At 31.3% G+C, this 25,041-nt stretch overlaps 1 protein-coding gene across 1 annotated transcript; it reads left to right on the forward strand.

Annotated features, from left to right (window-relative positions):
- The first annotated feature begins 6,322 nt into the window (after positions 1–6,322).
- On the forward strand, positions 6,323–21,764 carry LOC140879067 (fatty acyl-CoA reductase 2, chloroplastic-like). The gene is made up of 10 exons (XM_073282709.1): positions 6,323–6,486; positions 16,093–16,241; positions 17,358–17,458; positions 17,711–17,910; positions 17,993–18,093; positions 18,769–18,970; positions 19,078–19,239; positions 19,462–19,543; positions 20,753–21,147; positions 21,596–21,764. Exons 1-10 carry the CDS (start codon positions 6,323–6,325, stop codon positions 21,762–21,764), a joined length of 1,725 nt encoding a protein of 574 aa, XP_073138810.1.
- The last annotated feature ends 3,277 nt before the right edge of the window (positions 21,765–25,041 follow it).

The raw sequence follows: 25,041 nt of genomic DNA on the forward strand, positions 1-25,041 counted from the left end.
GTATCCGATAGAGATCCGAGGTTCACATCTGCATTCTGGAAGAGTCTGCATACGGCATTGGGGACTAGATTACTGTTCAGTACAGCGTTCCACCCCCAGACAGACGGGCAATCTGAGAGAGTGATCCAGGTTCTCGAGGATCTATTGAGAGCTTGCGTCATCGATTTTCAAGGCTCTTGGGAGACTATACTCCCGTCGGTGAAGTTTACCTATAACAACAGTTTCCAGGCATCTATGGCTCCTTATGCAGCTCTCTACGGGAGGAGATGCAGATCTCCTGTGCATTGGGATGAGGTTGGCGAGAGGATTTTACTTGGTCCCGAGATTGTACAGCAGACTGCAGACATTGTGACTCAGATTCGGGATCGTATGAGGACTGCTCAGAGTCGTCAGAAGAGTTATGCTGATACTCGACGACGAAATCTTGAGTTTGATGTTGGTGATCATGTATTTTTGAAGGTATCGCCTATGAAAGGGATGATGAGATTTGGTCGCAGAGGCAAGCTTAATCCGAGGTATATTGGGCCATTTGAGATCTTGGAGAGAGTTGACACATTAGCCTACAGTTTGGCTTTGCCACCAGGGCTTGCGCCAGTGCACAACGTCTTCCATGTATCCATGCTACGGAGATACATCTCGAATCCGTCGCATATGTTGGATTACGAGCCTCTACAGTTAGCACCAGATTTAGCATTTGAGGAGAGGCCATTTAGGATCTTGGCTAGGGAGGAGCAGAGGCTGAGGACGCGGGTCATACCGATGGTCAAAGTCCAGTGGCTGAATCATTTCTAGGAGGAAGCCACTTGGGAGACCAAGGCGGACATGAGGACTCGCTACCCGGAGTTATTCAGGTAAGTACTTTAATTTCGAGGACGAAATTCAATTTAAGGGGGGAGAATTGTAACACCCAAAAATTTGATACGTAAATTCGCGTGCATGATTAGGAAAATTTAATTATTTAAATTTTAGAAATATGGGTTAAATATTATTTATGTGTTATTATGTCTATTATGTGCATGATTTAAGTTATTTTAGCATTTAACCCATAATTTTGGAAATTCTAGATTTTTAAGAAATTTATTATTTTGATTGCGTATACGGGACCGTGGACGAACGAGATATTGATTTTTTTAATCCCAATTATTTTTTTTTTTGAGATTTTAGTAGCCATAAATTATTATTTATGTATTTTAATGACTTTTATTGATTTTTAAAAATCCCTTAATTAATAATTTCGAGATTTATATTTTTTTAAGATCAGATTAGGTGGGTATTAGAAGTTTTAAAACTTATTTTTATAGTATATTATTTAATTACTTAATTATCCTAAGTATCTATACTATATATAAAACTTGAGGCACCTATACTAACCGAATTGGTCCGTTCATATGACACCAAAGTCAAATTACTCATCTAACCTTAAAAGATAATAATTAATTTCTATAGATAAAGGACAAAAAAGTCTATATCAAAATTTTTCTCTCTTCTATGATATAATCCATTATCATATTCAATTTAAAATTTAAAATAATGGTTTATCAATATATTTTCACTTGATATTTTTTTTTATTTCTAACCTTACTCAATTTTTTATTTACATATATTTTTTCATTATATTTCACATGCATCGCATATGCATTGATAGCTAGTATTAATAACAAAACCCCACCTTAACCTACCCAAGATCCCACGCCTCCCTCCATCAGCCGACACCCCATCTCCCCCACCTCATTCTTCATGTTCTTCATCGGTTATCCGATCTTCAAGTTTTTCTTTGAGAGTTCGTCGTCCCAGTGCCGTTTACGCATACATCTTCAAGAATTATTATCAAGGCATGTCAAATTCTCTTCTTTAACACCATATAAGCTACATAATTTTTTTATGCATCAGAAACTTTTGATCTAGCATGTTACATCACAAAGTTTTATGAAGTTCTTGCATATATTCCTACGATGCTCACGGTTTGCATGTTTCTTTGCATGAATCTCACGTTTTCTGACATGGTGAGGACCTAGGCTTCTGGATAAACATTAAAGGAGTGTATCAGGGTTCCTAGGGTCAAGCTAGGTCGGCGTTTGAGGCTGATATAGGCTGGAAACGAAGCTGTCATCTTCTGATGTTCATGGCGCGCAGATTTGTGGTTCTGAGGAAGAAGGCTTCTTTCTCCCTCCTCAGGCCATGGATTGGAGTGAGGTTTGATGGTTTTGAACCCCCTAGATGTTGGCTAGGATTGAGAAGTGGTTTCACGACAACATATGGTCAGAGTAGGGAGAACGATCGGATTTAAAGGAGTGTATCAGGGTTCCTAGGGTCAAGCTAGGTCGGCGTTTGAGGCTGATATAGGCTGGAAACGAAGCTGTCATCTTCTAATGTTCATGGCATGTAGATTTGTGGTTCTGAGGAAGAAGGCTTCTTTCTCCCTCCTCAGGCCATGGTTTGGAGTGAGGTTTGAAGGTTTTTGAACCCCCTAGATGTTGGCTAGGATTGAGAAGCTGTTGCAAGGCTTCGTTGTCCTTCCTCGGACCACCGTTTGGGCTGATTCTTGTCTTGTTAGAACCGCCTAGGAGTAGGTTAGATGTGTGTGGTGATAATCCGGCCAGTGGTGGCCGGAGTTGGCTGGACGATTGCCGGAAGTAGCTGCTGCTCACGGCAGCAGCTTGAGGGAAGGGGGTGAACGGGTTTGGGTTTGGGGACGGGCTGGGTCAGGGTTTGGGGGTTTGGGTTGGGTCGGGTCCGTTGGGTCATGGGTCACGTTAGTTGGGTCCGGGTCCGGGTTAGGTGGGTCGGCCTCGGGTATTTTTATTTTTATTTTTTTAAGTGATTAATTAGTTAAAGTGGGTTTTGGGCTTTTAAAATTAATTAAAAAATTATTTGGGTTTCCAAATATTTTTATTTGGGCCTTAAATAATTTATTTAAGTTAGATATTTTTATGCATGAAAGTTATTTTCAAGTATTAGTATTTTTATTAAGAAAAAATAATTAAATATATATTACGAACACCTTTTTTTAGTGCATGCATTCATGAAATTTTACATGTTATGATTATGTTAAATGTTGAGCATGAAAAATATTTTATGGAAATTGAAGTGATGTGGCAGCATAGAGGTGGTTTACCATCGAGCACAGAGGTAGTTTACTACCGTCATAGAGATGGTTTTACCACCGAGCACATGGTAGTTTACTACCAGCATAGAGGTAGATTTATCCACTGCCACGTACGATGGTTTTTAGACTGATCAGTCGCTCATGATTATGAGCCACACTCATGGATATAACCTACACAGTTCTTTATGATTATGACATGCTCAAATGATGTTATGTATTATATGATATAGCGCATGGATATTAGTTTATGATGAAAGTTATGACATGGATGTATTTTGATGCAATATTTTAAGAGCATGCACACATGGTCATGGATTATGTATATATATTAGTATGATTATGTGCAGGGGCGGATCCACTATAGGATCCCAGGCCACGGCCCCCCCCAAAAAATAAAAAAAATTTAATGCTATATGATTAATATTTTTGAAAACTAAGTACATATAACAACGGTCTCATTAATTTTAAGAAGAGTGTCACGTAGCTTAATGGCCAAAAGCTCCATCATGTATTAGTCTGTCAGCGTTCGATTCTACCGGCTCCCATTTATAATTTTCTTTTGCTTTTTTCCCTCTTATTCTCTCTTATGTTTTCCGTTTTTCTCCTCTCTCACACAAACTCTTGTTTGAATTTTATTTTATTTTTTCCTTCTTATTCTATCTTTAATTTACCATTTTTCTTCTCTCTCACTCATCCGTAATTTATTTTCCAATCATTTCCCTCTTCTTCTTTATCTAAATTATTATTATTTTTAAATTAATGATAAATTTTTTTTTATTGAAATTTTTAAAATTTATTCTCTAAAATTATATAAAATAAAATGACATTATAATAACAAATAAAATGGAAGAAGATATCATATTAATCGAAAAAACAACTTCAGATATCTTAAATATTTGTATATTTATTGATATATTTAAAATTTATCCTCTAAAATTACACACTCTATTTGTTTCATATATAATCATTTTTTCATTTTTTTTTCCAAAATATATAGACTTCCACGATAATTAATAATATTTTCCAATTTTTTTTATGAATACGCTCATATTTAATTGAGATTTTCATTAAATATATAGATTACTTTCAATAAATTTTTACACTATATAAATATTCATTAAATAAGAATAAACTTTAAAATTTATTTACCAATTTACATTTCCAAAATAATTGTTAATATGTGTGAAAAATAAGTAAGTAAATATATATATATATATATATATATATATATATATATATGTGTGTGTGTGTGTGTGTGTGAGACAAATTGAGTATAAAATAAAATTATATATATATACTTGAAGATAGACATATATATATTTTGAAAGTAATACAATAACATATTTCAAATAAATTAAAGAGAATGAGAAACAATATAGATTTAGGATCTTGGTTTTAGAGAGTCATTCTCAGACATGTATATTAACAAATTAAACTAGGTTTCATAGCAAAATGGAGAACGATTTTCTCTTTGATACTTTGATGATATGTATTGAAAGAAAAATTGCTAAAAATTTTTGTATTGATATTATAATCGAAAACTTTAAAAAATTCTAATGAACGTCGAATTTTTTTAACGTACAAATATTTTGTTTGAAACATGCAGTTGATGCTTAATTAGCTGAATATAACTGATACAGTAATTTTTATTTTATTTTTTATTCTTATGCCTAGCTTGTAGGCGGCCCCCCCAAAACCGAAATCCTGGATCCGCCCCTGATTATGTGATGCATTATTTTAACCCTTGTTACAAAGGTTTAGATATGTTGAGCCTCTAGGCTCACTACATTTATATGGTGCAGGTGAGTACGATGATAGTGATGTAGCTCCTACCGGCGGTGAGAGCCTATGAGCACATGGGCAGACGACACCCATGACCGTCGCTTGAGAGTTTTCTTTATGTGTTGAGATATTTTATTAAACGTGTTCCGCATTTTATGTTTGAGTGGCTGGAAATACCTTTTTTATTATGGTTATTTTATGTGTGCATCGCCTATGGATTTTTAGTAAAGATATTATTTTAATATTGCATGTTTCAAGATTTTTATTGAATATTTAATTATTATCCATTCAAGTTATTTATCAAGTTTTATTTAAGAGCTTTATGTTCAATGTTTATACATATATGTATTGGTATATATGTAAAGTTAATGTTTTTAGTATATATACTTATAAAATAAAATAAAAAGTTCAGTATTTTATTAGTCAGAGTCGTTTCAGAATACATGGCAGCTACTCAAGCTTGCAAAGAGGCAATATTGATTAAAAGGTTATTGGTGGAGCTTGGGCACAAACAAGAAAAGATTCCTTTGTTTTGTGATAGTTAGAGTGTCTTGCACATTGCAAGAAATCCAACCTTTCATTCCAGGACTAAACACATTGGGAGTTCAATTACACTTTGTACGAGAAGTAGTAGAGGAAGGAAGTGTGGATATGCAAAAGATCCATACGAAGAATAATATAGCTGATGTTCTGACCAAGCTAGTGAACACGGAGAAGTTTGAAATGATGTGTGGAGATGTGTTTGATTCTCAATCAAATCTCCAAGTGGGAGAAATATTTGTTTAAATTGTCAAATAGGGTAAGCTGGAAGAATTAAATGGTGGGTGGCAGCAAGTACTTGAAAATGATACAACACTCATTACACTTGTACGTACGACAACAAAAGAAAAATCTATTGAAAATTTTCATTCTCATGTTTACGAGCAGAGGGAGCTCTATAAATAGAGTTCCCCTCCATCAGAAGTTTGTATCCCATTTTGAGTTCATTTATGAGTTTATAGCATTCAATACATTTGAGTGTATTTTTATATATATTTGTGAGATAGATTTTTTCCTGTATTAAGAGAGTGGGTTTCTCTTTGGAAACACAGAGAGAGGTTATAATTCTCCAAGTATTATAGTTGAATATTTTGATTTTGCCCGTGGTTTTTACCCTAATAATTTTTGGGGGTTTTCCACGTAAATCTTGGTTTCTATTTTGTTTTTCAATTTTCATATTTTCTATCTCGTGATGCCGCACCTGGGACCAACATAACATAGCTTCAAGGAGAAAAGGGAGAATACTGTGAAAGAAATTTAAATCCAACAAAAATTAAATCTTTAAACATGTAAAAAGTAAATCCCATGGTTTCAACCCAAATCAAGCTGAGAAACTACCTTAGAAACGCAAAAGTCAATTAGGGAGGTGAAGTAAGGGCACGGGATTGCGAGACAATGGATAGAAGAATCGTTGCAGAAATGGGGCGGCAGAAAGCTTGTAAGGCTATAGAGAGAAGATCAACGAAAATCATCGGGGAAGCAACCATACAGAAATTCAGGACTGGTAGAGAGAATCGAAGGGAAATGGGGTGGGCGAGTGATGAGTTTGAGTCTTTGAGGTAATGGGGAGGGAGACGAATCGATAAGAAGCGGGAATGGGAAATATTGGGGCGGGAATGTCTTAAAATTCGAGTATTTTTAATTTGTACTAGTTACGGAGCACATACATTGCGTGTGTAATATAATGTATGATATTAAAAAAATTTTGCTCCAAAAATGCATGTGGGTGAGCAGTTAGATTTCCAATTGAAGAGAAAAAGGGAGAAACTGCTGTGAAAAATTTGCTGCAATCATGGGGCAAAACTGGAAAAAAAATTTGGTGTCCTCAAACCATACCGAAAACAGTAATTTTTATAAGGGTCTCAAGTATTAGTGTATTATAATATAGTATAGATGTAGCGTAAATCATTGAGCATGTATTCTATGAAGCCATTTTATAATCTTTTATCAGTGGGACGTATTAATCTTATACATATTCAAAAAAAAAATAATATTTTTTACATATAGCATTGAATATTTTTTTATCGGGGACTCAAATAGAAAATATGCCTCATAAATTTAACTTGTAATATTGTCTCAAGTGAGTTTTTATGTAAAATATCATTAAAAAAAATCCCAATTTTTTCAAAAAAAAAATCAACTAAAATTCGTGGATTCTTTATATACTATTATATAATATATTTAAATTTCAATAAAGATATGCTTTTAAAATCTATTTATATCATATAAATATGAGAGGCATCCTATTTTATTCTAAATATTTTTTTATACACAAAAGCTTTTATAGAATCGTCTCATAAGTCAATTTTGCGAGACAAAAATCTTGTATGAGTAAGTCTCATATGAGACGATCTCACAAATCTATATCTATGAGACATTCATGCGGTTCATACCTAAAATGAAATAAAAATAATAATTGTTCAAAGTTCATATCAGATAGGAGATTCATTTTAGTGACACATTCTAAATCACCTACTAATAAAAATTTAATAACATGCAATTAACATAAGAAAATATAATCAGTTAACAGCGGAAACAAACCTTAATCATGTGTTAACATTTAAGAAGGTGAAATAGAATTGGAGTCACTACACTCGTCTAACAAATTAAATTGACCCATGATACATTACATAAATCTTTGTGTGTATGTACTATAAGTAAACAGAGAGAGGTGAATAGTAATATAGTAATTAATTTTTTTAAACATTAGTACAAAGTATAATAAATTTCAAATTATATAATTATTAGGTGAACTTGAAATTCATTATAATTAACATTATATAAGCATATAAGGTGTTAATTTGAAGTTTACGAACTTACATTTTTTTAAAAAAAAATATTTAGCGTTAATTTTTTTAAAAAGAACAGAAACAATGAGTACAAAGTATAATAAATTTAATCAATGAATTTTAAATCCACCAATCCAATGTAACATAAGATAATTTTAAGGGAAAATATTTTTTTTTTCTATTAACTTGTCCATGTTTTAGTTTTGATCCATTAATTTTTCAAAATTTGGTTTTGGTACACTAACTTTTAATTTTCAGTGGTTTTAGTCCAACTGCACACGTACTCAGCTAGACATTGGCACACATCAGCATTTTTCGGGTGACGTGTGCCAATGCCTAGCTAACACATGCAGTTGGAACAAAATCACTGAAAATTAAAAGTTTGTATTCTAAAACCAAATTTTGAAAAGCTAATGAACCAAAACCAAAACATGAACAAGTTAATGAAAAAAAAAAAAATATTTCCCCCAATTTTAACTCAGACATAATATTGAGGATACCTAATGAAATTGTTTAGGCATTCTAGTTTCTTCTAGTTATTTTTAGTTAATATTTTCTTATTTTTAAAATTTTAATTGCACTAACTTAATTTTTATTTCTAGAATGATCAGTTTTTAATCTACGTCACATTTAACAAATATTATGGTTATTAATCATTTTGTTGGAAAAAGTGAATACGACGTGTTTATATTTTTAAAACAAATTTAATTTCCCAGGCATCTGTAGCATCGGTTAAATCCGAATCGAAAGAGAGACTATAGAAGCGGCTACATTTAACCGCGTTAACTGGGTTTAGTACATGCCGCCCGCAGGACACTACTCTGTGGGTGACGTGTAACCCCATGATTGGTCAAAATTAGTGGGTTCCATTGATTTTAACCAATCATGAACCGCCACGTCACCCGCAGTGCACTACCCTACGGGTAGCATATACTCAACCCGTTAACTGACACTACTTTCAAGTGGTATGCTAACCGATTCGGAAACACACATTAGCTGCGGTTGCTAACTGTTGCGAAAAGAATTTTTTAGAAGCGGTCCTTTTGGACCGATTCTAAAAGTCCCCAACTCGGGCAGTTTACTAACCGCTTCCAATAATAAGCAACACAATTGGTACTAGCATATTTGCACGCACATGTGTGTGATGAAAGTTTTTTTAATACTTAATTTCAATAAAAAAAATCTAATAAATTTATTGCAGTAAAAATAAAAATTTTTTGTTAAGAATGATAGCCATAAGTAGTTAAAACATCATTTCTTCTATTAGGTCTTTCCTATTCCATTAGTTTTTTCAAATAATTACTAATTTGAAAATAGATAAACAAAATGATTGTATTATATATTAAATTAAAAAAATTAAATAGAAATAGTTTTAGTATGTGTGTGTGTTTTAAATATTTTTTTTAATATATTGGTATATCAAAAGACCAACTAAGGGTCTCTTGCATAATAATAGTAATAGATTAATAGCGGTTGGATACAACCGATGCTATAGAGTTAGTTCATTCAAGCGATTCTTTAACAGCTTCTAAAATACCGTAGTGTTGTTAGGATCAAAAACATGTGTAGACTGGGGGGTGAATATACACTAAAAAATATTTTGAAAGTTCGAGCCGATTTAACAGCCAGAAGTAAAAGTATTTTTGCTTAAACTAAAATTTTGCTCGAAAGAATTGATCTGATCAGGTGGAGTTAATCTTCCTCACAAAATTGAACTGTAAATCTTAAGGAAGATTGAAATAACTAAGGCATATCAAAATATGTAAATGTAGTAAGTAGATATAAGTAACACGAGATTTTTACGGATGTTTGAAGCTAAAACTTCTATGTCTCCTCTTCTTCTGTTTCCAGAAAGATTTTCACTAGAAGAGTTTGATTTAGACAACGATTTGTACAAATCCAATCCAATCAATCCTTGAAAGAAACTCCTAGTATCAACTTCTCAATACAAATTGTAATATGTCTTGAGTTACAAGTAAGAATTCTCAGTGAAATGTGATTTTGACAAGCTGATCTGAATATCACAAATTAAAGTGATCTTAGTCAATTGATCTGATGTAAGAAGTAGCTTGAATTTTGTATATAGAACTTTGATCTGTTGCTTGTCTGAATGCTTGAAATTTCGCAAATGAAGGCTTTAAGCTTTAAAATTTCGAGTGCAAAGATTGTCAAAAGTTAGCGATCTCTAAGTATCATCAACTATTTATAGCAGCTTCTTCTGCAACGTTCAAAAAGTAGCCTATAGAATGTTTGTCTTTTCATCCGTCATTGAACCAAAAAGTGACACGTGTCCTCGTATCTTTCCAAATGTAGTGGAGAATTTGAATCTGTGTCGGGAACGGAGACTAAGGTTTATATATATCTCCAACAATTCTTTCTCTTCTAGCTGGCTTGCTGCTTTGCTTTGATCTGGTCTTTTTGTTAGATCTGTTCTCATCCACTTATTTGATTAAGGCGTAGTATTTAAGAAGATCCCTTTGTTTTCGGGCTTGTGTAATCAGATGTCTTGATATACCTAGATCGATATGTTGATTATTTTTAAACATAAGATCGAATTTGATATCATGTAAATTGTTCGTGGTTTTGTTCTGATTGATCTTCTTTTGTTCGACAATCAATCTGTTTATCTGTCAATTGATCTGCTATGTTCATCACCAAAATTATGAAGTTGTCTTTATAAGTGACCAAATTAGGAACTCGAAACATAGACTCCTACTGCAATAATATACCAACAAATAACTGAAAACAGACTTTCTAGTAATCCAAAACTGAATTCAAAAATAGAGAAAAATATGGTAAAGAGTTTTTTAATTCTTGAAATCAAATAGTAAACGCAGTACATACCATTAGAAACAATTGATTAAATACATCATTTGTGTAAAATTATTATCCAACAATGAATCCCGTAGCCAGAGAGAAGATGGAAAATGAGGCTCTGTTTAGACAAAGACTTTAAAAATATTTTTAGTGTTTTATAAATGGGAAAAAAAAACTTAAAATATGTGTTTGGATAATATTTTTATAAAATGTTTTTGAAATTTTTTTCTTTTCAAAAGTGTTTTCTACAACTAGTTTTTACGAACAATTTAGAGATCTTTTTCCTTTTTTACGTTTTTAGAATAAAAAACACAGGTTAAATAAGAATTAAAAGATTTTTATAGAATAACTGTCCAAGCAATTCTTAATTATATTTAACTATAAAATCATTTTTTTCGAAAACAGTTGGTCAAACACATATTCAAATTTAAAAATATTTTCTAGATTAGATGTCCAAACACATATTTATCCTAAAAATACTTCTTTTAAATATTTTGCACTTATCCAAACAGAACGTTTAATGTGTAAAAAAAAAAAAAAATTACCAAGTGAACATTAATTTTTTATTTTTTTAAAAATAGGTCATGGGGGAAGCTGGCTGAAGCCTACTTATAATATATAATGTAATCAATGCAAGCACACTTGTAAGGGTTTAGCGCAGTCGATAGGCTCTAGCCCCTTTGAATGTTTGAGTTTCACCATTGCTACTTATTGACATGCTTCGGCCTTCGGACTTGCGACTTTTGGTGTAATATACAAAGGGCATCTCCAACCATGTTCTCTATTTTTCAATTCTCTACTCTCCAAAATAGAGTATTGACTTCTCTATTTCAAAAATATTCTTCAACCCATATTTTCTATTTTTCGTAAAATTTTATATTTTTTAATTTTAATTTCAAATTATTTAACATAAAAAAAATATTAATTACATAAAGAAACTAAATTAAACATTATTCGATTATTTTTAAAAAAAATCCACTTATTTGACATCAAATTGCCTTGAAATACATTAAAAATACCCAAAAAAAACTATTAAAATTAAATAAACAGATTGAAATAAAAAAAACATATAAATAAAATAAAACAAGAAAGATTAAAAAAACATAAAATGTTAATGTCATTCTCCAAGTTCATTCTCCATTCACTCCAGCGTGCTTTAAAATAAAGCACCTATATGGAGAAGGGTTGGAGCAGATTTGGTTCTCCATTTTGGAGGATGCCCTAAAATTTGGCATAAATTAAAAGCGTGGAAGAGTCAAACTTTATTGGCGGGTGATGGGGAGGGAGTCGGCTCATACTATTAATACCTCTGGTTAGAGTACTCATGAGTTAAAGGTTAGAAATGAACTGTTGAATAATATTATTTTCAAAACATGAAATATTGCATTAATTTACATAAAAATATTGTTAATTTAAAGATGACTTTAGAGAATTACTTATATTAATCCACATTCATAATTTAATCAATCATATCATACTTTTTAAAAGAGTGAAATGCTTTTTTTTTAAAAAAAAAAAAAGAAAGAAAGAAAGAAAGAAAGTTATCTAATTTATTTTCTATTTATCAATTTATTTATTTAAAATTAAAATTATTTACATATTGTTATAAGGTTATAATCTCATACATAAATTAATATTTTCATAATTTTTATAATGAAAAAAGAAGATAGATATGAAAGATATAGTTGTAAGTGATAAATTATAAATTTATTGAAAATGTAATAGTAGGGGTATTTTTATAAATCTATTAAAGTTCGAGGGATTGGTGCACTATTTTTTACATGAAAGCTTGTAATTCTCATTAATATCAACATATCGGATTAATAAAAAACAAAAACAAAAACATCTCATTCTCCCAAACAAGTGGAGATCAGGGTGAAGAGGAAACAAAATGTGCTATATATGTTATATCATTCTTTTGATAATTAAGGTATAAAATAGGAATTTTGATTAAAACTCAAGGGACAAATTAATATATAATTGTTTTGTAACAATAATACTTTCATCAAAAAAATGTGTAACCAAAAGTGTTTTTTTTTTTCCATTTTAACAGGAAAAATTATATTGAAGATGAAATCGATTTTGTTTTTTTTTATGAGTGTGAACTCACAGCCGCTACCTTTCGGTGCGCACTGGATAAACCCTCGAACTAACGCAAGAGCCTGCAAACTACGTTAGTCAGGTAAACTACACTAGACAAGCTCTTTGTGACAGGCTAGTCCAAGAACGTGTTGATAGGGGGAATTGAACTTCTGACCTCAGGCAAAGAGTTCACCTACTTCACCAACTTGGACACTCCCTTAAAACATATGAAATGGATTTTGTTTATTTTGAAATATTGACACGCACTTTCAATTCGAATCTTTTATTGTTCTAAGAACAGTTAATAGTGTAAAATTTGATAATATACATAAAAAATTTTTAAATATATATTTGAAAATTGGGATTGGTTCTAATTGAGGGGGGAAAATTCGTCTAGTGATCGCCTCTCGTAGGGATGTAAATGAACCGAACGGTACGCGAGCTATTCGGAGCTCGTTCGATAGAAAACTCGTTCGAGCTCATTCGGTAAGCTTATCGAGCCGAGCCCGAGCTTGATTTTGAGCTCAACAATTTTCACGAGCCGAGCTTGAGTTTAAGGATATTGTTCGGCTCGTGAGCTCGCGAACATATTCGTTAATAGTCTCGGGATCCCGAGCTCGACTCGTTTAAGAGGCTCGCTAGTACGGGCTCGAGCTCAAATCGTTTAGGAGGCTCGCGAGCTCCAGCTCGGGCTTGGCTCGTTTAGGTGGTTCATGAATATGTTCATTGAATTTATATGGCTTTATCTAGTTTGAGTTTTAGTGGAAAAATAAAAAAATTAATATTAATGCAAATGACATGATTAGAACATAATAATTTGTTGAAAGAAAGATGAATTTACAATACATATAATGTAGCCACAATTTGTATTTTTTATTTTAACATTAAAATCATTATATTAAAATTCTCTTAAAAACACAATAAATAAAATATTTATATATGCAATATTACTAATTAATTACAATTCAATCAATATATTTTTAAAGAACTGAAATAATAATTTTATTTAAAAATATCTTACGATAATTAAAACTATATATGATAGATGAATGATATTAAAAAAAATTAGTTAAAAGAAGTTATGAAATTATCTAAATTAAATTTATTGAGTTAAAACTTGTTAACTCAATATATGTATATATGCACAACATTTTAATAAAGTTATATAATATCATTAAAAAAATATTTCATATACGAGCAGATCGTATCACAAGTAATGCTTATATCTCATTATAAAAAATAATAGTGTAGTGGTTTTTTAAAAACATTTTAAAATAAATATACATTTTTTTGAAATCTAAAAATATATATTATAATAATTAAGTCATGCACACAATAAAGTTTTATATACTTGTGAAATAAACATTGACAGTGTTGATTTTCTTCAAGGGTAAGTGCTCGAAACTTGGATTTAGTATTTTTAGTTGGGAGCTTCAGATCGTGTGATGAAATTTTTGGAATGATGAATACAATTGCGTACTATAGAGCAGAGGATAGTGCACATTGAACTTGTACAGATTTAGAACATTCGAAGGATATTATGGTTGAAATTTGCATCTAGAATTTGATTTATAATAAATTTTGAGATTTCAAGATATCATGACTTGAGCAGTTAGTAATGATGTTGTAAATTCATAAAGATCGAAAACTTTGATAAATGAAATTGGTGGATTTTTTGAATTGGACTGTGATGAAGGTTGAAGTTTTAGATCATGGTAAGCTTATAAATCAAGTTATAGTCAATTTGATTGAGAAATTATAATCGAAAAAAATAAAACTCGAGCTCTTTTGTATGTTTGACGAGCCAAAAACGAGCCTAATGAGCTCGCTAACGAACCCACTTAACGAGCTTGAAAACAAGCTTCCTTAACGAGCTCTCTAAGGAGCATTGCTTAACGAGCCCGAAAACGAGCTCACTAACGAGCCTGAAAACGAGCCGAACTCGAGCCAGACTCATTTTAATATGATAAATGAGCCGAGCTCGAGCCGAGCCCGAGCTTTTATATATATTAAACGAACCGAGCCCGAGCCTTACGATAAAAGCTCGGATCGAGCTCGAGCCGAGCTCGAACCGTTATTTTTGTCAAACAAACCGATCCCGAGCCTCATACTGTTCGGCTCGGCTCGGCTTATTTACATCCCTAGCCTCTCGCCTTACAAGGCTTGGCTCGTGAATTTAATTCTTATGATTTCATCTACATGTCAATTAAAATTTATAATTTTTTAGAAAATCAATATTGAACGAATTTATATAGCCATGTGTATGTTTATACACACAGTCTCTAGCTCTAATTAGAATATATAGTTGTCAGATAATTAATTAAATTAAAATTCAAGCATTAAATGTTGCCGTCATGGGTTAAAAAATGAGCTTTTCAATATTAAATAATACATTTTTCGAGATTAAATTAAATTGAACCATGCCATCTAAAATAATTATGTACATTTCCTCTTGCATAAAAATTTTTATGATACTGTTTTACGAGACAATTTTGTGAGACATATATCTCATTCTACAGAACTCATTAAAAAATATTATTTTTTATATCAAAATTTAAATCATTACTTCTCACTGCAAATATAGATTAGGTCGACCTGTATCACAGTGTTGGGGTGCAATAATCGTCCCTACTGGTAAAGCGATCGAACCATGGCTCCTGAGTTCTTGTGCGGTTTAAAAGATTTGAGTTGCACCATTACCACCAGCTATAGCTTTTGGTAAAACGGCAAGCGTTTGGTCCTAAAATTGGTATCAAAGTCAAGGTTATGAGTTCGATTCTCATTGATTGCAAGGAGTCCAATTATTGGAAGAGAGATTTTTTGGGTGCAATAATTATTCCTGCTGGTAAAGCGATCGAACCATAGCGCTTGGGCTGTTGTGCGGTTTAAAAAATTTGAGTTGCGCCATTACCACCAGCTATAACTTTTGGTAAAACGTCAAGCGCTAGGTACTTCACACAGATACAGATCTATGAGACCGTCTCACAAGAGACCTACATTTTCTTGCAACGACAAGATATTGATTGATTTCACATCCTTGTGTCATTCAACATTTGATTTCATTTCTACCAGAATTGGAGTTAAATATATATCACTCTGTTATCTATCTTTTAATTTATTTTTGCTATATTTATACATTATTTTCATCGTATCCCAAAACCTAACTATATCAATAGACACCAGAGTTTACGTTGGGACTTTTAATTTACGCCATATATTATATTAATTAGTATCCCCAACATAACCATTTTTCTGCCTATAAATTTGGCAGCGCTACCAATGCATAATCACTCAAAGCATAACTCCTCCACACTTAAAAGTTTAAACTATGTCACTAATCCGGAGCCAATACTTTTGCTTTCGAAACAAATTTTCTATCCATAAAAATGAAGCAATCAAGATTCCTCTGTTATCCAACAATGAAAAAAAATATTTTCAACGAAACAAAAATTTAAAAATGGTTTTCCATCGGTACAGAGATTCCTTTGACATACCATGTCGTGTACACCGCCACCAGCGGCCATTGATGGAAGAATCCGGCGACGATTATGGCGGAATAGGGATCATTAAGTTTTTTAAAGGAAAGAACATATTTATCACCGGTGCGACGGGCTTCCTTGGGAAAGGTACAATTGTTCTATAGTCGATATTATATTTAAATATTCATCTACTGCTTTGTCCTTTTTTATTTTTTGTATATAATATAAGGTATAATTGCATATATTATCCATGTGAAATCTCGGATTTGTAGATAGTTTTTATGAAAGTTTTTTGAGCTAATAACCCCCTTTGATTCTAGATCTTTAGCATACACATCACTTCCAGCTAAAAAATGACAAAAATACTCTTACTTAAATAAATATTTAAATTAATTTTGTTTAATAATTTTATATTTAATTGAATAAAATAATAAAATTTTAGTTAAATAACTATGAAAATTATATTAATTACTTTATCTTAATATTTGTTAGAAATATATCTTAATAGTAAATTGTATTATTACATTAAATTAAGTAATAAGTTTAATTATTTTTAAATAAAATTTAATATTTAAATTAATTAAAGTTATTGTATTAATAAACTTAATTGAAAATATAAGTTAATGGATTGATGTTTTAATTTAAATTTTTAATAAAACGTGATAAAAGAGTTCATAAAAGTCATTTAAGGGCAGTTTAGTCATTTTTAAGACGGAAGGGGTGTGTATGCTATAGATCTAGAATATCTCAAAAAACATTTATACTTTATAGGGAGTTATCAGCAAACCCGAGATTTCACATGAATGATATATGTCATTTTCCCATAATATAATGATCTTGCTGATAAATTAAACACAAACTGACAAACATAACTAAGAGTTGAATATATATATATATATATATATATATATATATATATATATATATATATATCTCGGAGCATTCTTGTCCTTGATTTACTTAGTTAAGAATTGGTTTTAGTTCAAGAAATCTATTTTTTTTTTCTACTGAGTGCTGACATGAAGCTGAATATACTAGTGACATGACGGGGATGAGGATGTGTACGTATTGGGGTTAATACAATAAATAGAGATGAGGACGAGGCATGAAATCTTATCCGAATCCAACCCATGATCATCCCTATCGGATACCTAATTTTGACTGATCAGATAATCAAAATCAAATTTTGACCTGCTTATGGGTTCTATTTGGCTATTTTTAACATATATATCACCTAATAAAAATTTATTCTAACCTTCGTAGTTCTCGTGGAGAAGATCTTGAGATCGACATCAGTGGGAAAGATCTACGTATTAATCCGGGCGAAGAGTAAGGAAGCGGCATTAGACAGATTGACAAAAGAAGTATAGTAATTTTCTCAATTCTCGATCGAAACTTAATTTTACATCATAGGGATTAATGTCTCTGGCAGAAAATCTTTCAAATGATAGTATTTAAGGACCTTAAAGATTTTTTTATTTTATTTTATTTTTTTTGTAGTAGAAACTTTTGAAATACAATAAAAATTATATTATTGAAGTTTTCACCTATGATCATATATATCCTGAAATGAATATATACCGGTTCCGCCATGACTAATATTCCCACAAATGTAGATCATAAATTCGGAGTTATTCAAATGTTTGCAAGAAAAACATGGGAAATCATATGCTTCATTTGTAAGGGAGAAGTTGATTCCTATTGCTGGAAATATTAGCGAACCCAACCTGGGAATGGACAATAATTCCGTAAGTTTGATTATGAAGGAAGTAGATGTGATCATTGAATCTGCAGCTTCCACAAACATAAATGACAGGTGACATTATAATTTAAATCGATTGTGTCAATTTATGTAAGTGATTTTGTGATAAACAATAGCTTGGGGTATGTTTTTCTAGGTATGATTTGTTAATTGATTCGAACGCCAATGCGCCGCAAAGATTGATGAGATTTGCGAAATCATGCAAGAAGCTCAAACTTTTTGCCCACATATCCACAGGTAGATATATGTATGTCACATTACAGAAAAATTCTAAAATCAATCTGGTATGTTGGTCTGTGCAAACTTTTGGTCGTTTAGTTAGTCAAAATTTAGTCTTAAAACAATAAATATCTTCCCCAATATCTAGTTTAATTTTTGTTGTATTACTGACATGATATCGAACATATCAATAATATTTGGTAATGTATAGAACAACATTAATAAGAAAATCAGACTAAATAAGAAGGGGGAGTTAAACACAACTTCACAACATTCGTTATATAAAGGGGTAATTGCACACATTACCCTTGTGAAATATCGAGATTGCTAAAAACTCTCTATGAAAAAATAATGATCTACTAGCTCCTTGTGTCTTTTAATCTTGAGCACAGACCTCCCTGTGTTTTCAAAATTTGAGCACATAACCCCTTGTCCGTACATATTTTCAGGGATATTTGTGCACAAAATTTGAAAACACGAGGGGTTTATAGTCATAGGGGTTTTTTTAGCAATGTCATGATTTCACAGGTATATATATATATAATATTGACCTATTAATTAGAGAACTAAAGTCCTAACTAAGCCAACTCAAGGGATGGTACTATTTCAAATTTTAACTTAGTACCGTAACATACACGAATACACATATTTATATATTGACATCCATTTGATGAAATAATTTTTAATTTGTAGCATTTGTTCATGGAAAACGCGAGGGTTTGATCTTGGAAGAGCCATTGACTATGGGAGAAGATATGAGAAACAAGGAGGATGAGAATAGTCTATGTTCATTTCCTCGCCTAGATTTAGGCGACGAGCTATGGCTGTTAATGAGATCGTCTCAAGATCGAAGTGTCGATGTTACCAAATATTTAAAGAAGTTGGGACTAGAAAGGTTATGTAACTCATTATATATTTATATTGTATGTTGTTGAAAAGAATTAATTAATTGAAAGCAAAGCCAAATTATTCTAAGATTTTACAAATTTTCCAATGTAACAGAGCAAAATTATATGGATGGCATAATGCTTATCAAATGACAAAAGCTATGGGGGAGATGGTTATCAATGAAATAAAAGGAGATGTACCTACTCTCATTATTAGACCTTCTATCATTGAAAGTTGCTACCAAGATCCCTTCCCGGGATGGATAGAAGGATATAGGTTTGACCTCCACCCTCCTCGATCTATTTGGAAAAGTAGTCAAATTTGATTTTGGTCGTAGTTTTTTTTCTCTGGAGTGTAATAATATTGCTAATATGGCGTCGATATAAAACTAGACATTGCTAAGCGACTGATTTATCTTTTCTTACTAGTTATAAAGTTACATTTCATACCGGAATTCGTGTAATTTATAAATTGCTTTCCTAAATTGTTGGTTCGTAGGGTGGCTGATCCCGTTATTCTTTCTTTTGGCAAAGGCCAACTTCCAGCATATTTGGCTGATCCCCAAACTACTTTGGACATTGTAAGTCGAATCTATTTTTTTGGTGTTTTTGCCTCAAATATATTTAATTTGTTGCATGCGTAAATATATATAAGTTACAATTACTCTAAACTATTAATAAAGTAAGGGGGTTGAATATTTTGGTGAAGCATTTTTCTTGATTCCAAACATGTTCCTTTCCCGTGTTTAACTCTGAGACATTTTAATTTTATAGAGTATGATTAAATTTTCATATTTATAATCGTTAAAAATTCATCTTATGTAACATTTAACTTTTTAAATATCGTAACTAAATCAAAACTTTTGAACAAAATATGTGCAAATAAATATATATTAACAATTATGTTATACGCACGTGTGTGTCTGCTTGATAGTTAATAGGCCAGGTCCAATCCATTGTATTATTCAGTGTAGTAGCTTTAATTATTTTCTGTTTTAATGCATATGTGTGCGTATGTATACATATACATATATGTATACATATAAATATATGCACACAAGTTACAATAAAACAACTTGGATATATTCTAATATTTAAAGACTAATTTAAAAGGTAAAATAAAATATTATTTTAACTAATTATTGCATAAAAACATTACTAGTGTCCGTTTATATTTGCATACTTATATCGTAGAAAATTTTAAATATATCAACAAAATAATTAATTATTTTCAAATTAATGATTTGTACATATTTTTTTACTAGAACTGAGAATATCTAAGAATTTAAAATTTTATAAAAATAGGATTGAATTTAAAAAATATACACAAAGATATGATTGAAGATTAAAGGAAAAGATATTATACGGGAGAAAGTGTCATCAAAAAACTAATAAATTTATGTTATTAGCGTATAATTATAATTTAGGTAATAAGGTTCCACCGAATCAGTTAGAAGTTAGTTGGTAATTGTAAATCTTTTACTATTTATTAAGTGTAGGCATATTAGAATAACTAACTTGGTGTCATGGTCTATTTTTCAATACACTCAAAATATCCTTCTTTTCAATTTTTTGTTTTCTCCATGTCTCTTACTCACTATCCCCACATCTCCAATAACTTTGTTTTCCAATTCCAGTTCTTTTTTTTTTCTCTAATTAACCTAATATGTTAAGCATCAAAATTTATATATATTGTAGTTATTAATTTGCGATTTTTTGTTTTTCATTATTAATTTGTGTGAAAATAAGACATTGTGTGTGTGTGCGCGCGTGCACGTGCATGCGTGTAGGTACCGATGGACATGGTGACAAATACAATAATTGCAGCAATTGCAAAGCATGGAAATTCAGAGAAGCCAGAATCAAAAGTATATCATGTAGCATCTGGTGATAACAACCCTTTGCGTATTGGCCATTTGTTCGATATTATTTACGACTACTTTGTTTCAAGACCGCTTGTGAATTCGAAATCCGAAAGCAACGAGATTAGGAGAATTAAGTTTTTCAACAATATGAATGACTTATCGGAATACACCCAACGCAAGATATGGGAGCGTCACCAGTTGAGAAATGATTGCGCAGTCGATACAGATGATAAGGCAGTTGAAAAACATTGCAAAGCGAGGGTTGCATATGCAGAGCAACTTTGCAAGATATATGAATTCACAGGATTCATGAAATCAAGGTAGTTTTATGGAATCATTTCACTGAAAACTCGTTTTTTTATTACATATATATTAATATCTAACAGGGGTACTACAAATGAATCGATTTGATTCGCGAGTTTCTCAAGCCGACTTGAAAATTATTCGATGTGATACGTAGTTGAAATTATCGAATTTGAGTGGAACACCGACATGTTCAAAAAAATTTCAATCTAGATAGGAGCCCAAATTATTTTTTAAAATAGTTCTACTACATAATTATATTTCGAGTCTCTTTCAACCTTAATTTATTTTGAGCTTGCGCTTGAGATCGAATTTAACTGTAGTTTGAGGAAAATAATATTTACTATTGAAGCTCGAGCTCGTATTCAAATATTTTTTATATTTATATTTGGCTGGATTTGGTTTGTAATTAATTTACACGTCCATTATTAACATATATAATTAGCATGGGTTTTGTTTTTGCAGGTTACATACTGGAAATACTCAGAAATTATTGCGAGAAATGTCCAAAGAAGAGCTACTTAACTTTGAAATAGATGTGACAAAAATAGATTGGAGAAAGTATCTTCAAGAAGTTCACATTCCTGGTTTGATAAAGCATGTGCTTAATCATCACAACAATATGTCTTCATAAATAACCTAAATATAACATACACACATATGTTTAATAAATACTAGTAGAAATGCGTGTGCTAAAACAATTACCAAATCAAATAATTTTTACGAAAGAAAATGGTGTGACAAATAAAGGTAATCGGTTTCTTCAATTTGAATTTTGAATTACAAATTTGAAGTTAAACGTTATTACGTGAAACGATGTGTATTTATCCTGACCATTTTGCTTAGAGATAATATGAAGTAGAGTATAATTTTCTAAGATATATTGGTAATTTGATTTTGATGTAAGCAAGTCGGACCAAATCGATTTCTATGCGGGCCTGAAGTTTTATAATACAGTAAAGATATAAATACATACACTAGAATAAAACTCGTGAAATCCAAGTCTAGCATATTCTGTTTTATTCAAAATTCATTATACAATTGAATCGAATGGTATGTTAATATTTTAGTTTTAGTATTTAAGAGTTTCATAGTGATGATATATAGATATAATATGTAAAATTTTGGAAAGTTACTAGGAAGCACTTTTGAAATTTTATTAAAAAAAGTTGAAAAGTATTTACTAAAAATTTTTCCAAACGGTATTATCATACTTTTTGTGCATCCAACGTATCCCCATTAAAAAAAGTTCATAGTACATAAATAGTACATTTTTTGATTAAATATACTAGTACTAGAATAAAACAAATGCAATGCACATCATAGCATTCTGTTTTTATCCAAAAAAAAAGAAGTAATAATACAATTTGATGCAGCTAACTAAATACGATATCTAAATTAATGGAATTTAGGGAATGTGAGAATTTTAGATCCATGTGATGATATATGTTGCTTCTTCGAAACTTAAGAAACAAATTGTGAATTTCACAAGCGCGACGAACGGAACATTAAAAATATCTGTGATGTATGAGACTCATAAGAGGGCAGGGAGTGATCGTCGGTGCTAAAAAGTTGCACGGACAATGAGCGGCTCCTGGCAGTCTTCTAGGCAGAGAGATATAAATGAACCGATCTCATACCATAATGAGAGGGATTCTGAAACTGTGTAGATATGGTAATGTACAGTTGAGGACGACTTAAAAGATTTGACGTACTGCTCATCACATAAGAACTCCAAATTTAAGCGTGTTTGACTTGGGACAATTATAGAATGAGTGATCCCTTGAGAAGTTTCCTATGGTTTATGGGATTTTTGGATGCGTGGACTCTTTATTGGGCCGATTCCCTTTATTTGTAATTTAAACTTTTTGGATCATCTCGGTTGGATTGTAAAACACAAACAATCTTGATTTTGATGATAAAAAAAAAACTTATTAATTATTATGTTTATAACATATTTACTCTATTGTGAAGTTACGTTGTTAACTCAATTAGATGTAAGCTAAAATGAAAATTTTAGTCAAACTGAATTTTCGAAGAGCTTTAGTATTTTGATGATATCTCATAGCTTAGTGATGAAAATGATTTAGACATCAATATGAATGCATAGAAGACTCAATTTGAAACATATTGTATTTCATGTCAATTGGGCTAAAACGAATGTTATCTAGATCAAACTGATATCTCAAGACCAAACTTAACTGGACCAGTCGAGCATAAAATAGAATCAGTTTACCTCAAGAATTTCTGGTATTTTGGTCATATCTTGCTGCTCAATTATCCAAATGGAATGATTTAGCATGCGTTAGAAAGCTAAGACAATGATCTACAAATCATATTCATAAATCAAACTCTGAATCGAAACATAAGGAGCGTTAAACTGCATTGAAATCTCTGGTTTAGAACCGAAATTTTGCAGAGCAAATTTCTGGCACAGTCTGGTATTTCGAGTTTGTCTCTCTCATATAAAATCAAAATAGAGTGATTCTTAGGCCCCGTTTGGTTTCAAAAGTCAGGCCAAAAAAGCACTTTTTTAAGTGCTTTTCAGTTAACAAGGTGTTTGGTTGACCAAAAAAGTGCTTAAATAAGCACTTTTTTAAGTCAAAATTAGTGCTTTTTCAAAAGCTAAAAATTGCAGCTTTTAAAAGCACTTATTTTAAAAAATCTCTACAAAATCCAAACGGGCTCTTAATTCCATGGAAATCTAAGAGAAAGGGCTACAACCTTCATGTTTGTCACTTTGTCCAGAAATCAATGAATCAAGAGATATAACACTCGACTGAACCACATTCACTCGACTGTTTTGAAGAAGGTTTGGTACTTTGAGATTAACTATCTCATATGCAGTGACGCGGGGGCGAGGGCCCCAAAAATTTTTAGAAGTTTTAGTATTATATATGCTTTTTTGTGATTAGTATATATATATATATATATTAACATCTTCAAAAAGTTGGAAGTGTAGCTTAGTTGTTGAAATAATTGAAGTTTTGAAATTATCGAATTTGAGTGGAACACCGACATGTTCAAAAAAATTCAATCTAGATAGGAGCCCAAATTATTTTTTTAAATAGTTCTACTACATAATTATATTTCGAGTCTTTCAACCTTTATTTCGAGCTTGCATGCCTGAGATCGAACTTAGCTATAGTTTGAGAAAAATAATATTTACTATTGAAGTTCGAGCTCGTATTGAAATATTTTTTATATTTATATTTGGCTGGATTCGGTTTGTAATTAATTTACATGTCCATTATTAACATATATAATTAGTTGGGTTTTGTTTTTGCTGGTTCCATACTGGAAATACTCAGAAATTATTGTGAGAAATGTCCAAAGAAAAGCTACTTAACTTTGAAATGGATGTGACAAAAATTGATTGGAGAAAGTATCTTCAAGAAGTCACATTCCAGGTTTGATAAAGCATGTGCTTAATCATCACAAAAATATGTCTTCATAATAACATACACGCATATGTTTAATAAATACTAGTAGAAAGATGCACACGCAAGCACACGCAAAACAATTACCAAATCAAATAATTTTTATGAAAGAAAATGGTGTGAAAAAGAAAGGTAATCGGTTTTTTCAATTTGAATTTTGAATTTCAAATTTGAAGTTAAACGTTATTACGTGAAAGGGTGTATATTTATTCTGACCATTTTGCCTAGCGATAATATGAAGTAGAGTGTAATTTTCTAGGGTATATTGGTAATTTGATTTTGGTGTAAGCAATTCGGACCAAATCGATTTTTTATGTGGGGCTGAAATTTTATAATATAGTAAAGATATAAATACGTACACTAGAATAAAACTCGTGCAATGCAAGTCATAGCATATTCTATTTTATTCAAAATTCATTATACAATTGAATTAATTAATGAATGGTATGTTAATATTTTGGTTTTAGTATT

Source organism: Henckelia pumila, chromosome 2, assembly GCF_033568475.1.
Source record: "Henckelia pumila isolate YLH828 chromosome 2, ASM3356847v2, whole genome shotgun sequence".
NCBI classification, from domain to species: Eukaryota; Viridiplantae; Streptophyta; class Magnoliopsida; order Lamiales; family Gesneriaceae; genus Henckelia; species Henckelia pumila.